The sequence below is a fragment of the Tarenaya hassleriana genome, unplaced genomic scaffold, assembly GCF_000463585.1.
Source record: "Tarenaya hassleriana unplaced genomic scaffold, ASM46358v1 Cleome727, whole genome shotgun sequence".
In the NCBI taxonomy this organism is placed as follows: Eukaryota; Viridiplantae; Streptophyta; class Magnoliopsida; order Brassicales; family Cleomaceae; genus Tarenaya; species Tarenaya hassleriana.
This window is the reverse complement of record NW_010969813.1, coordinates 5,378-17,962: the sequence shown is the minus strand read 5'-3', so window position 1 is coordinate 17,962 and position 12,585 is coordinate 5,378. Positions and strand designations below refer to the sequence as shown.

Genomic DNA, 12,585 nt, shown 5'->3' with positions numbered 1-12,585 from the left:
TTGACTCTCTTCATGATTGATTTGTTCTCTCTTTCTTGTTTTTCTTTTTTTTAACGTACGTATTCCAAAATTTTTGGAGATGACAACCCCTACACAACTTCAGGGTTCGATTCTTCCTGGTGTCAAACTTCCCCTGAACCGACCAGTTTCGGCTGGTTTACCTGTTCGGCGTGGTTTGTTGGCTATTGCGTTGAGCAGTTGAATTTACCGTCCACGATACCGTGTCATTCGTCTGACCCCTTGGGTTGTGAGGCGTTGCGGAGTTCGACCCGAAGGGTCGAGGATGGGTTTTCACCGTTATCAAAAAAAAAAAATTGAAGATTTTGTTTTAAGTTAGAGGTTTTGGATATCGGGTTTAGATCGTAGGTCTTTTTCTTTTACGGTGTTTTATTATATACAAATATTACATTTGATCATGTTATCTTTAAGGAAGAGATGGGTGATCAAGATCAAGAGCAGCAAAATCTTGAATTCAAGATTAAACCTTCCCAAAAGAGAGAGAGAGAGAGGAGGGAAAATCTTGAATTCATTGTGGTGTGTTGTCTGTAATTGTAAAAAAAGTGTCAAGGGTTTAAAAAACTTGTTTGGTAATTTAAGTTTAGATTTTATATCACCAGATTAGATGATACAGATCGAATCATCTGTAATTATTGTCTTCAATTTTTCTAATAAAAAAATCGTTTACTTGAATTTGCGAGGTTATAAAAGTGGGATAAAGATATATTTATGGAGGTAGAATCTGTATTGGGATAATTTAGAAGAACGTCTGATGATGATGATGATGATGATGATGATAAAATGGTATATAGCTTTGTACTTCATTGTCCATCGGTTACCATAAAATTATAGAAAATAAAAAAATATTAAAAAATCTAAGCATATTTACAAATTTTGACTTAATAATGATAAAAAATACCTGATTTACATTCAGCCAGTAGCGGACCTAGAACAAATTCTAAGTGGGGGCAGAATTAAATTTAGCATGTGATAAATATAATTTACAATAGAATATTTATAAATTTTGGTTAAAATGTGATCAATTTTATAAATGAATTATAATTTTTTAATCAAACCAATGGGGGCATATGCCCCCATTCTTCTCCAATTGGGTCCGCCCATGCATTCAGCCATATATATATATAATTACCACACTAAGATTTTTTTTAAATAAAGCATACAACAACACATAAAATTAATTCTAAAATAAAAATTATATTATATTTGTTTCTGTGATTGTGTAAGAATTTCCATCAACAAAATTTAGTACACAATGAATATTTAATATAAATAAAAAATGTTTTCTAATGATATTAATTAATAAAATATTTTACCAAGAAAAATTAAGAAAAATGATAAAGAAATCAAATTGGAAATAATATAAATATGCACTTATATATATAGTTTAAAATATTGATAATGATAGTTACAGTATTGAATGAAATTTTGGAAGAAAGATTAATAAATAAATGGGATTAAAAAAAACAGAGAGATAAAAAGTGATGATAAATGAAAAATCATCATATACATATAAACAAATTACAAAAAACCTCATCATCTACTTAAATATGGGTATAATTTATCATGTCATACTAAAGTTTCAAACTTTAGCCAAGTTACACTAATTAGTTCAATGAGATTTATATCCCACCTCAAAAAAATGAATTTGGTTCAACTTATGCTGTAATACATGTCGGAAAAATTGAAACTTTCATGACCAAGTTCGGAGTGGATGATGTTAACATTAATTAATGAAAAAAAAATAATAGAGATTTGGAAGAGTATGACGTGGCACGGTAGTCCATTGACATCAACGGCTGAGGTTCTTCCGCTCTACCTTATGATTTAGCTGGAGTTTGCTCCTTAGAGACAATGACGCCAAAAATGGCGGCAGCGACGACGGTCTTTGGGTTTTCTCCGGCAATTGCTTCGTTTTCTTCTCCGGCGAACGACTGTTTAAATCCAGTCAATTTTCGGTTATCTGCTCGGCTCTACAAGCCGCCTTTTCTGGCTTCGAGGTAAAACCCTAGCTCAGAACTACTCAGGCCTCGCCTGAGGGGGGGGGGACTGATTTTTTTCCGGGTCTTATTTGTCTGCAATTTTGGTTTCTAGGGTTCATCTCAATTTTCCATTTTTCTGTAAAATAATTTTGAAAATTTTGTCAACTCATCTGGTATCCTTTGCTTCTTCAGCCTGACAACTGCTCGTGTGTCATCAGCATTAGCGCCCAAGCAACGGAATCGATCATTTGCCATTTCCGGGTCGCTCAGCGATGATTCCGGGCCAAACCCTGAAGAAGAATCTGAGGATCCCAAAGAGGTATTGGAAATTAAGGATTTTAACTTCCGGCCATGTTCCGGCTTGAATTTCGTGCTGTCTGGTGTTTTTGTCCGAAACCTGTGGATTATGTATGTTGCTGTTGATCTGTAGGGGCAAATTGCTTCTACTGATATCAAACTACCAAGAAGAAGCTTGCTTGTGCAATTTACTTGTAATTCATGTGGAGAAAGGACGAACCGGCTTGTGAATCGACTGGCTTACGAAAGGGGACTTGTCTTTGTCCAGGTATTCGATCCATTGATCAAATTATATATATCCAAATTCTTGCTTGATCGTGGAAAGAGATGATGCCAAGTAGTATTCAATGTTTGTTTTGTTTGCATTGGCATTGATTGCTGAAGGGGTTGTTGATGTTTGGTTGGTTGATTGCCTGAAACCAGTGATTTGTCTTTGGCAGTGTGGAGGATGTCTCCGGCATCACAAATTAGTTGACAATCTCGGCCTCATTGTCGAGTATGACTTCCGCGACACCTCAAAGGATTTGGGTGTGGATCATGTTTGATTAGCTGTGGCGAATGATATAGTTTAGCCATATTTTGTTCTTTTTCTCTTTTTTTTTCCTTTTGTAAGCATGACAGCATTGACAGGATCTCGATTTCAGAACAATTCAAAGAATGATATTATTTGAATTTGTATAATGGGTATACATATGGGAAAAATGTGATGATATTTGAAGTTCATTCACGCGGATGATATGTAGATATCTAGAAAGCTTAACCCGTCATTGCGAGCAGAATGAGAACTCCAATCCCTGTATTTATCAGCATTCCAACTCTTCCTCCCAACTGCTGCAGGGAATATCCTCCATTCTGAAATCCAAGAAATTGGAGAAGGGTTTAGTCCAAAGATTTACAACATGAAATTGATAGTTAACCTTTTTATCTTCTTGCAGTCCAATGAGCTAGACAGTTCTTTCAATCTTATTGTTCAGTGATGGAAAACAGTTTAAGAAATCAAAACCTGATCCTGAGATGGAACTGGTGCTGGAGCTGTGTCCTGTGTATCTGTAAGAACCGGAGGGGATGGAGGGCTGGGAGGAGTTGGCGCAGGAGCCGGGGCATGGTGATGCCTTTTGTGTTTATGCTTTCTCTTCTTGTGCTTGGCCGGTGCAGGTGCTGGCGCTGTAGCTGGTGGCAGGCCTATTGGTGCAGGCACCTCTGCTGGAGGCGGTGAAGTCGGAGCAGGAGGAGGCGAAGCAGGGGCAGGTGGAGGCGAGGCAGGAGCAGGAGGTGGTGAAGTCGGAGGAGGAGGTGAAGTAGGGGCAGGAGGTGGTGATACCGGTGGTGGTTGCGGTGGCTGTGATGGAGCTGAAACTGGAGGAGGGTTCTGTGGTGGTGGACCGGCGGGGCTGCTTATGGGTGCTACTTTTGGAGCCGGTGGTGATGTAGGAGGAGTAGCTGCAACCGGTGGTGTAGATGGTGGAGTTGTGGTGGGAGGAGATGTGGTGGTTGGAGGAGGAGCTGTAACCGGTGGTGGAGTGGTGGTGGTGGTGGGAGGAGGAGCTGTGGTGGTTGGAGGAGGAGCTGTGGTGGTGGAGGAGGAGGACGGTGAAGCTGCTGGAGGTTGTGCATTGGAACTAAACAGAGAAGATAAGAGGCAAGAAGCTAGTAGGAGATGGACCCAAGTGATTGAAGCCATTTGTGTTTTGCGATGGAATGCATTGGCAAACAATTGGTGGTCTGTATAAAGCTATGGGAAATTTGGGATTTTCTTGAAGCATAAACACGTTTGGTGCAACAGTAGCAGTTGGTGGTAGAGATCTAAGTCTTCTTCATCATTGGAATATGGTATGTTGCTTCTTTCTAACTTCAGATTTGTGATAACCACACGACAATGAAGTTTGATATATTTGCAGAAAATTAGATGGAAACCACATGAAGCCTTTTACCAAAGGGTGATGTGAAACGTCCCTTTTGTACCTAAGAGTGGTAAGGAGGCTCCATCACTGATAAGAGAGGCTAAGTATTTACAATTAGACATTACAACAACATACTTGCTTTCTTCACATTTCGTCCAAAACGCAACATGGCGTGGAGAAACATACAACTTGACCAGTCACTTGCATCTACAGACAGAAGAAGGGTAAGATCTGATGCATCTTCATTGATGATTGATGATGATGATGATGATGATCTGGGTTCTTGTCTGTTGTCTTGTCTTGCTTTTTCCTCCGAAGCTGGAAGAATTGCTTCATTGCCTCTGCACATTCTGATTCAAGAACACCTCTTCTGATTGTCATTTTCGGGTGGAATGGATGAACTGGTGACGGTGGTTTGTCTGATGGCTCTGATCCCCCTTCAGCCCCCGGGAACAGCCTGCGACTCATGAATTTTCTAACCAAATACAGGGAAGTAATGTTTGGAACAACAGTAGAGAAGAGATCGGGGCAGGAACCTAATCCAGCTGCCATCTGCTCCGAGGAGCTTATTGGGAGCACCCCATACAAGAGTGTTAACCCTTGCTTGAAGTATTGCTCCAGCGCACATCGGGCATGGTTCAAGTGTTACATAGAGTGTTGTATCCTGAAGGGGAAGAACATAAACAGTGATCTAAACAGCTTGCCTAGAAACTAAGACTTCTGACATCAACTTGTTCCTGTTTCTCTAGTAAGTGTTTGTGTTGTTTACAAGGAACATCTGTAATGATCTCATTACAACAATCGACTTCTTTTTATGGTTTTGCTTACAGCAAATCGATCAAAATAGACATTTGAATGTCAAGAAGGAAATTTCAGATATATAGAGAGAGAGATTACTGCCAGCCTCCATGAACGGAGTACTTTTGAAGCTTCCCGTATGCAGATCATTTCTGCATGAGCAGTTGAATCCCTCAACTCCTCCACTCTGAAACACGAAACTGTGTGTGGTATGAACCCAATTGAACTATAATGATTCATAACATAAATCTTTTTAATAAAAAAAAAGGTAACTTACAGGTTACAAGCACTGGCAATAATCTTCCCATCATGCACAAGGACAGCTCCGACAGGCACTTCCCACATATCAGCAGCCTTCTTTGCTTCAACCAACGCTTCCCTCATGAACATTTCATCAATCTTTCTCCTCTCAGATTCTTGTCCGTATGCTTCTTCCCACTCTTCAGATTTGCCCCTCACAACCTGACAGCGTTTCCCATCTACTTCACAACCCAGAAACCGATCAAAAAGCCGATCTTCCCTACTCATCAGCAACCTCCTCCGAAATGGCGGCCATTGAATGAGAGTTGACTGCTTCAACCCATAAGGCACATATCTAGGGTTTATCGATCTCTTCGAATTGACAAAGGAAGATGACGATGATGGTGGACATGATGAACGAGAATTAGCAAAACAACATCTCGACGATGATACCGCAGATGGGCATCTTTCGGATCTCTCAGGGAGCAAGTAGGAGTAATCATGGAACCCTCTACTTCTAATCGACCATATAACTGAGTTCGCATATGTATTGTACATTTTCCCAAATCCCGACAGAGACGGACAGGAACTACCTCGTTAGACGCAGACGCTGCTGCTGAGTTCCTCGAGGTGATGTAACCAGAGAGAAAACCATTGCCGCGTTTCCGATAAGATTTACGGGGAAGGCAGCAGAATATGAAACTGGGACTGGCAACGGGATTTGCAGATGGTTTTTTACTAAAATGACCCGGAGTCACAGCTATTTTCACGCGTACACCATAAAAAAACATAACACATTAATTTTTTTTGAAAAGACGAAATTACCCTTAATAAATATACGATATTTATCCGTTCGAAAACAACTTCGTTATTACGACTTCGTAATAAATTCTAAACATAGTTACAATTGATTCTAAAAAATATGACAAAAAAATCATCTGTATATAAGTTATAAGTTAGTCATAATAAAATCACAAAAAATAAAAAGAATATGGCATTTCGGACTTTTTTTTGGGTACATATAAATACTTGAAATTCTACAAAATCTTATTAAAATATCTAAACCTTATTTTTTTAAATAAATTTAAAATCGACAGTTAAAGAAGTTTAGTTTAGATATTTATATAAAAATTTTATAGTTTAAATATTTATTTAAAGTTTTATAAAAATTTAAACATTTATATGCATTTTTTCTAAATAAAAGGAAAAAACTTGGGAGAAAAGTCACAGTACTCCCTGTTTCTGCAACAGCTCCAGCCAAGTACCTGCGCTTCCATGACTGTCACAGTATGGACAAGAAAGATGAACAGAAACAAAAAAACATGGAGAATCTCTGCTTTAGGCGTTGAAGCTGGTGGACGCACTCTGCATAATTACAGTATGAAAGAATCACCATGGTTTTTTTTAGGGGAGTTCGGACAAAACTGTTATCTTGGAGGAAAGGTGTTTGGTTTTCTTGATGGTACTCTCTAATGGTGAAAGAACAATCTGTTGTCTCTCCCTATGTCTCATATTTACATGAGTTCGTGTCTGCTGCTATAACTACCACTATGCGTGAGAAAATCTGTACTGTAGTTTTGGCTGCCGAATGCCATCCTTCGGAACAATCTGATCTCTGCAGATTGCTGAGCCGAGTTGAAAATCTCGCTTTCGCCCACTTTCATCCCGTTGGTTAGGTCTACAGCCGCTAGACTGTCAAAAGCTCTCACGATCTGCCATTTTCAGAGAGAGAGAGAGAGAGATTGTTATGCATAATTCTATAGGTTTTTTTAGCCAACAAATTTCATGGACGGAAAAAAAAGAGAGTAAAAAGCTTCGAGGTTGAGGGTGAAATCTCTGTACTTGGCCCATTCGAGGTCTCTTGATTGCTGAATGACGCACACAAGCGGCTGCTGCCTCAATCATTCTGAACATTTCGGATTCCACATAGTTGCCTCCAAGCTCGGGATCAACTAAAGCATCAAACTCCTCGGTTTCAAGAGCATGGCTCAGCAAAGGTCGGGCCTGAAAAATGTTAATGGAAGGTCTGAAATGGTGAGAGAGCAGTGAAGAAAGGTTCCAACTTTGTCTAAATGGCGAGAGCATTGCAGAAAGGTTCCAAATGTATCCAAAGGGTGAGAGCGCAGTGAAGAAAGTTTCCAACTTTATCCAAAGGGTGAGAGCGCAGTGAAGAAAGGTTCCAACTTTGTATAAATGGCGAGAGAGCATTGAAGAAAGGTTCCAACTTTATCTACAAAGTTGCAAGTAATTAGCATATATATATATATATATATATGTGTGTATGTATATTACCCATTCGACAAGGCTCTCATCTCCAAGAGGTTGGGAAGTATCCACAGGCTTACGTCCAGTAATTAACTCCAAAAGAACAACCCCAAAGGAGAACACATCAGACTTCTCAGTTAACTTTCCACTTGATGCATATTCAGGAGCCATGTAGCTGAAAACAAATAATTTTTTAAAACATTTTACTAGATGCAAGAAAACTGTAAATCTAATCTAAGAGTAGGAAATTTGCGAATCATAAAAAGCAATTTTAGAACATACCCGAATGTTCCGACAACACGTGTTGTGACATGTGTGTTGGCATCGAGGGCTAACTTTGCGAGACCAAAGTCAGAAACCTACGAAGTGAGAGACCAAAAGCTGTAAAAAAAACATGATCTAATAACATTCTAGGACTCCATATTCGCCATTACCGAAAAGCTGTAAAAAAGCCATGATCTAAGGACATACCCGAGCATCAAAGTTGTTTTCTAAAAGAATGTTGGATGACTTAATGTCCCTGTGGATGATACGAGGGTGGCCTGAAATTATACCATACAGTAAGAATATATTTCCTTGCAGGAAGAATTTCACGCGAAATCCATTTGTCCAAGAGATGGCAAAATTACGTCAGGAACCAGGAGAGATCCATGGACTTGAGGAAGATTCATCAAGGGGCAAGACATTTATGGTTCATAAGATAACATCAAACAACAACTTACAATCTTCATGGAGATAAGCTATTCCACGAGCTGCACCAGCAGCGATTTTGACACGTGTAGCCCAGTCCAGAACTGGTCTTCCTGATGCTAATGACCACGGAAAAACACGAAAAAGGGTATTAAGTATCATCAAGCGTGTGATTTTTGATGCGGGTTTCGAAAGATTGGAAAAACGCTTACCATGAAGATGGAAGTAAAGGTTGTTGTTAGGGACATAATCGTAAATGAGCAACCTCCGGTTCTCCGAAATGCAGTATCCGACCAATGAAACCAAATGCCGGTGGTGTATTCTACTTATAGTCTCAACCTCGGCTTTGAACTCTCGGTCTCCTTGTCCTCCACCGCTTTTTAATTGCTTCACAGCAACAATTCTACCATCTGGTAAGAACCCTTTATACACACAACCAAATCCACCTTCACCTAAAAGATTATCAGATGAAAATCCAGCTCTTGCCTTGACAAGCTCTTCATAAGTGAACAAAGCCTTTGAATGCCCTAAGCCACCAGGTTCTGATTGTGAATAACCCGAAGGACTTCGAGAGTGACTTGCTACAAGTGGTGCTGAAGATTGCATCTTGAAAAGCGCAGAATCTGCACACAAGTCACTGATCATAATTTTTCAACATACAGAAGTTCAAATCCAAAAACAGAAAAGAGATTTTACATTGCCTATACACATGGTGGCCTTGCGCAATACCTGATCTTGGGGAGGAACCCATTGGTGATGGCATAACATAGCCACCACCAATGGCGGAAAGCTGCCTTCTTTGTCTCCTCAAGCACCAAATGGCGAGTCCAAAAAGACTGAACAGCACAATCGCCGCAGCAGCACTGATACCCACGACAGCTCCTGTATTAATGCCGCTATTACCGGAAGGAACAGAACTGTCTGGGGCACTAAGATTAGGGCTGTCTTGAGATGGATTATCTGAACTTGGTGTAGGAACTTGAGGAGGAGATGGTGGGCCTACTAGTGGAGGTGGAGGTGGAGGAAGGGATAGTAATGGCGGTGAAGAAGAATTAGAAGGACGGGGAGATAATGGAGAAGCCGGTTGAGCTGGCCTTCTCCTGGGAGGTGGAGGTGCATTGTCTGGAGGAACAGCCAGATGACCTCAAACACAGTAGGACAAGTAGACTTGTAGTAATCTAGGGACAAGGGAAGATCTTTTCCCGTAACATCAAATGAAAAACCCGGTATAAGGACAGAACAGACGACCAAAAACACGGCGAGAAGTTTCATTTTTTGTTTCTGAAACCCTGATCTGAATTCAGGATTTAGTAAGGAAAATGTTGAACTGAGGGAGTCAAGGAGTGGGAGAGAAGGGTTGGGGGAATGTAAGAGATATATAAGAGAAAAGCAATGTATAGGGTTTTCAGTTGCTTGCATGACAAGGCTTTTGAGAAGTTGGTCAAGGGAGATGCAACTAATTTGTGAAATGGTTGTTGGGTTTTCTTTTGACTAAATAGAAATAGAATATATATATATATGATAGATTATCAATAATAAATATAGAGAGAGCTCTTGTGTATGTCATCATGTTGTTCTTAAACAAATTAGGACCACCCTTCGGCCAAAGTTAACTTCTAGCCTTTTTTTTTAGTTCAACTGTTTTTGAAGTTTTGGATCGATTTTATACAGTCATACAAGCAAAATAAAATAAAACGAAGAATAGTAAATTTTGAACGAGAAGATTGTCTAATTTGCATTAATAATGGCATGAGTAATGAATCATAGTAAGATGCTTTTATATAAATGTACATTGGGGTTTATACATTGTAGTTTAATTGTATTTGGAGATGATGTGTGTTTGCTTGCTGCTCTTCTCTTCCTCCGTTCTCAGAGGAGGTAGGAGGGAAAAGGAGATACCAACACCACCATCAAAGAACACCGTTGGTACTTAGTCAAGCCTCATGCCGAGGAGGAGGAACTGATACCGGGGGAGGAGGTGAAGCTACTGTTGCAGGTGGTGGAGGTGGATATCTTGGTGGTGGTTCTGACACAGGTGGTGAGGGAGAGCTCGGAGGTGGCGGCTGGGACGACGGTTCTGATGGTGGTGGTGGCGGTGGTGGGGAAGGGCTCTTAGGTGGGTCCGAAAGAGGAGGAGGCGGAGGCAATGGCTGGTCATTTATCGGCGAAGGCGGTGGCAAGGGTGGGGATATTAAAGGTGGGTCCGGTGGTGATGGTGGTGGTGATGGAGTGGCCGGAGGAGGAGCTGAAGGTGTGGCCAGAGGAGGTGCTGGCTGAACCGGAGGTAATGGAGGGTCACCAATGGTGTTGCCTTGGTTGTGAGTATACCGAAGAGGAGCCTGCTCGTTTCATTTTTCCGAATTTTATTCTCCCTTTTGGTCATTCATTCAAACCAAAAGGAGAGTTTTCTTCAAGTGATTCGTTGGTCATTCATTCAAGCCACGGTTCACCATATTTTTCTAGTCTCTCTCGGTCTCTTCATTTCAAACCAAGAAGAATCACTCTGTCTTATCCCATTATCACTCTAATATGTGTGAGTATTGTGATAGTGGTTGTGAGTATGAAGAGGTTTATGAAGAACCAGAATACAGAGAACATTGGGATGTCGATGAGGTCTTAGCCAAAATACCAAAGTCTTTGAGTAAGACGTTGGTGCAAAACGCCAATGACAATAACATCGAGTTAAGTATTTCTCTTCTTGAAGAATTATTTCGAACTAATGAGTTTTTTGAAATGATACAAAAAGCACAGGTAGAAAACATTGAAGAGAAAAAAAACAATGCATGGAGACCTACAAACCGATCACAACAACCATTACAAGGGCCATAAGTTGGATCATGCACTCTCGGGAGAAGAAGGAAGAGAAACGGATGTGATTGTGAATGACCTCATAATGGAGGCGAAGAATCCCGAAGAAGAGGCATCACATGCATCCGAACTCATTCCTCATCCGAGTATAACAAAGAATCTGAGCATCTCCTTCGTATGGAGAGAAACTCAAGTTTGTAGTATCTTCTATTCTCCCATCTCTTTTGATTTTTGTGTTCCAAGTGATATGTTTGGTTGTCTTAGTGTTTATGACCAGAACATCCAACAAATAATCATGAAGTCTCACGGTGTCGAGAAGCTCACGAGTGAGGGGGAATGTCATGATACACCCGCATGCTTCTCTACCAAAAAGGATATGAGTTTCAACAACTCTATGTTCGGTATTTCTAACCCTATCTCGTTTATTTGTTACCCCGATACAATTAAAATTATGTTCTTTGAAGAAAAACAAAATATGCACGCTAAGAATACTTTTAAGATAATGTATGATACATTTGAAGTTTATGATAAACAATTAGTATACCTTCAGAAATTAGCATTAAGACTTGCATATTATCATATTAAAAAATTATTTTTGTTACTCTTTGACATGAAAATTTTAGAAAAGTTTAAATCAAAATTTATTTCAAAACGGAGAGCTACGGCCTTCTTTGCGTTTGCTAATATTTCGTTTGAGATGTTGCAGAAAATAAAACCGAACTTGGAATGTAGCGGATACTTGAAGACGGATCAACATATTCGGTTGTCAAGATTAACTTGTCGATATTCTTCCAAGCTAATCTTGAGGGGGAATGTTGAAGATTATAAAGTCTCAAATGTTAGAAAAGATCACTTAATGAAGCCTCAACCCTAAGAACATTCAAGGGCTTAAACCATGAAGACGTATATGGTGGCTGCAACATTGTGGATTTGATTAGATGCGGTTTGCATCATATTACCGTTAGAATAAATTTAGGATCAATTATCTTCTTCTTTCCTTAAATGTATATAGCCGTTTAGGATTTATTTATTTCTTTATATTGTTTATTTGTTTCTTCTCTATATATGTAACATGATTAAGTGAGATTAGTAAGATATACGAATAGGAGATTAATACTCCATTCTTCATATTTCTTTCATCTTATTTGTTCGTTCATTATCAATTCTCTTTGAATTCTTTTATCCATATTATATAATTATATTTCAAACTTATAGAAATCTTCACTAAACGTGTTTGGACGCACTCTAAACGTGTTTGAACGCACTCTAAACGTGTTTGGATGCACTCTAAGTATGTTTGGATGCACTCTAAACATGTTTCGACGCACTCTTAAAATATTTCGATGCTCTCTAAATATGTTTGGATGAACTCTAAGTATGTTTTGACGCACTTTAAACATGTTTGGATGCACTCTAAATGTGTTTGGACGCACTCTAAACGTGATTTGGTGCACTCAAAACATGTTTAGACGAACAATAAACATGTTTCGACGCACTCTAAAAGTGTTTTAATGCACTCTAAACATGTTTGGATGCACTCTAAACATGTTTAGACGAACTCTAAACATGTTTCGAGGCACTCTAAATAT

The 12,585-nt window shown here is 39.6% G+C and overlaps 4 protein-coding genes across 4 annotated transcripts; 1 reads left to right on the top strand and 3 right to left on the bottom strand.

Annotated features, from left to right (window-relative positions):
- Nucleotides 1-1,833: 1,833 nt before the first annotated feature.
- Nucleotides 1,834-3,006, top strand: LOC104801664 (DNL-type zinc finger protein). Its single transcript, XM_010524987.2, has 4 exons — nt 1,834-2,015; nt 2,190-2,316; nt 2,428-2,562; nt 2,735-3,006. The coding sequence occupies exons 1-4, from the start codon at nt 1,870-1,872 to the stop codon at nt 2,837-2,839; spliced, it is 513 nt and encodes a 170-aa protein (XP_010523289.1). The 5' UTR covers nt 1,834-1,869; the 3' UTR covers nt 2,840-3,006.
- On the bottom strand, nt 2,933-4,000 carry LOC104801665 (lysine-rich arabinogalactan protein 19-like). The gene is made up of 2 exons (XM_010524988.2): nt 3,298-4,000; nt 2,933-3,146 (listed from the first exon to the last, which is right to left on the bottom strand). The coding sequence occupies exons 1-2, from the start codon at nt 3,973-3,975 to the stop codon at nt 3,051-3,053; spliced, it is 774 nt and encodes a 257-aa protein (XP_010523290.1). The 5' UTR covers nt 3,976-4,000; the 3' UTR covers nt 2,933-3,050.
- Nucleotides 4,001-4,232: 232 nt separating this feature from the next.
- LOC104801666 (tRNA(adenine(34)) deaminase, chloroplastic-like) lies at nt 4,233-5,964 on the bottom strand. The gene is made up of 4 exons (XM_010524989.2): nt 5,271-5,964; nt 5,093-5,180; nt 4,732-4,859; nt 4,233-4,652 (listed from the first exon to the last, which is right to left on the bottom strand). The coding sequence occupies exons 1-4, from the start codon at nt 5,789-5,791 to the stop codon at nt 4,403-4,405; spliced, it is 987 nt and encodes a 328-aa protein (XP_010523291.1). The 5' UTR covers nt 5,792-5,964; the 3' UTR covers nt 4,233-4,402.
- A 580-nt stretch (nt 5,965-6,544) lies between these two features.
- Nucleotides 6,545-11,339, bottom strand: LOC104801668 (proline-rich receptor-like protein kinase PERK9). The gene is made up of 11 exons (XM_019201091.1): nt 11,271-11,339; nt 10,129-10,527; nt 9,425-9,482; nt 8,918-9,331; nt 8,401-8,811; nt 8,221-8,307; nt 7,970-8,040; nt 7,781-7,857; nt 7,526-7,673; nt 7,076-7,237; nt 6,545-6,945 (listed from the first exon to the last, which is right to left on the bottom strand). Exons 1-11 carry the CDS (start codon nt 11,337-11,339, stop codon nt 6,748-6,750), a joined length of 2,094 nt encoding a protein of 697 aa, XP_019056636.1. The 3' UTR covers nt 6,545-6,747.
- Nucleotides 11,340-12,585: the final 1,246 nt, after the last annotated feature.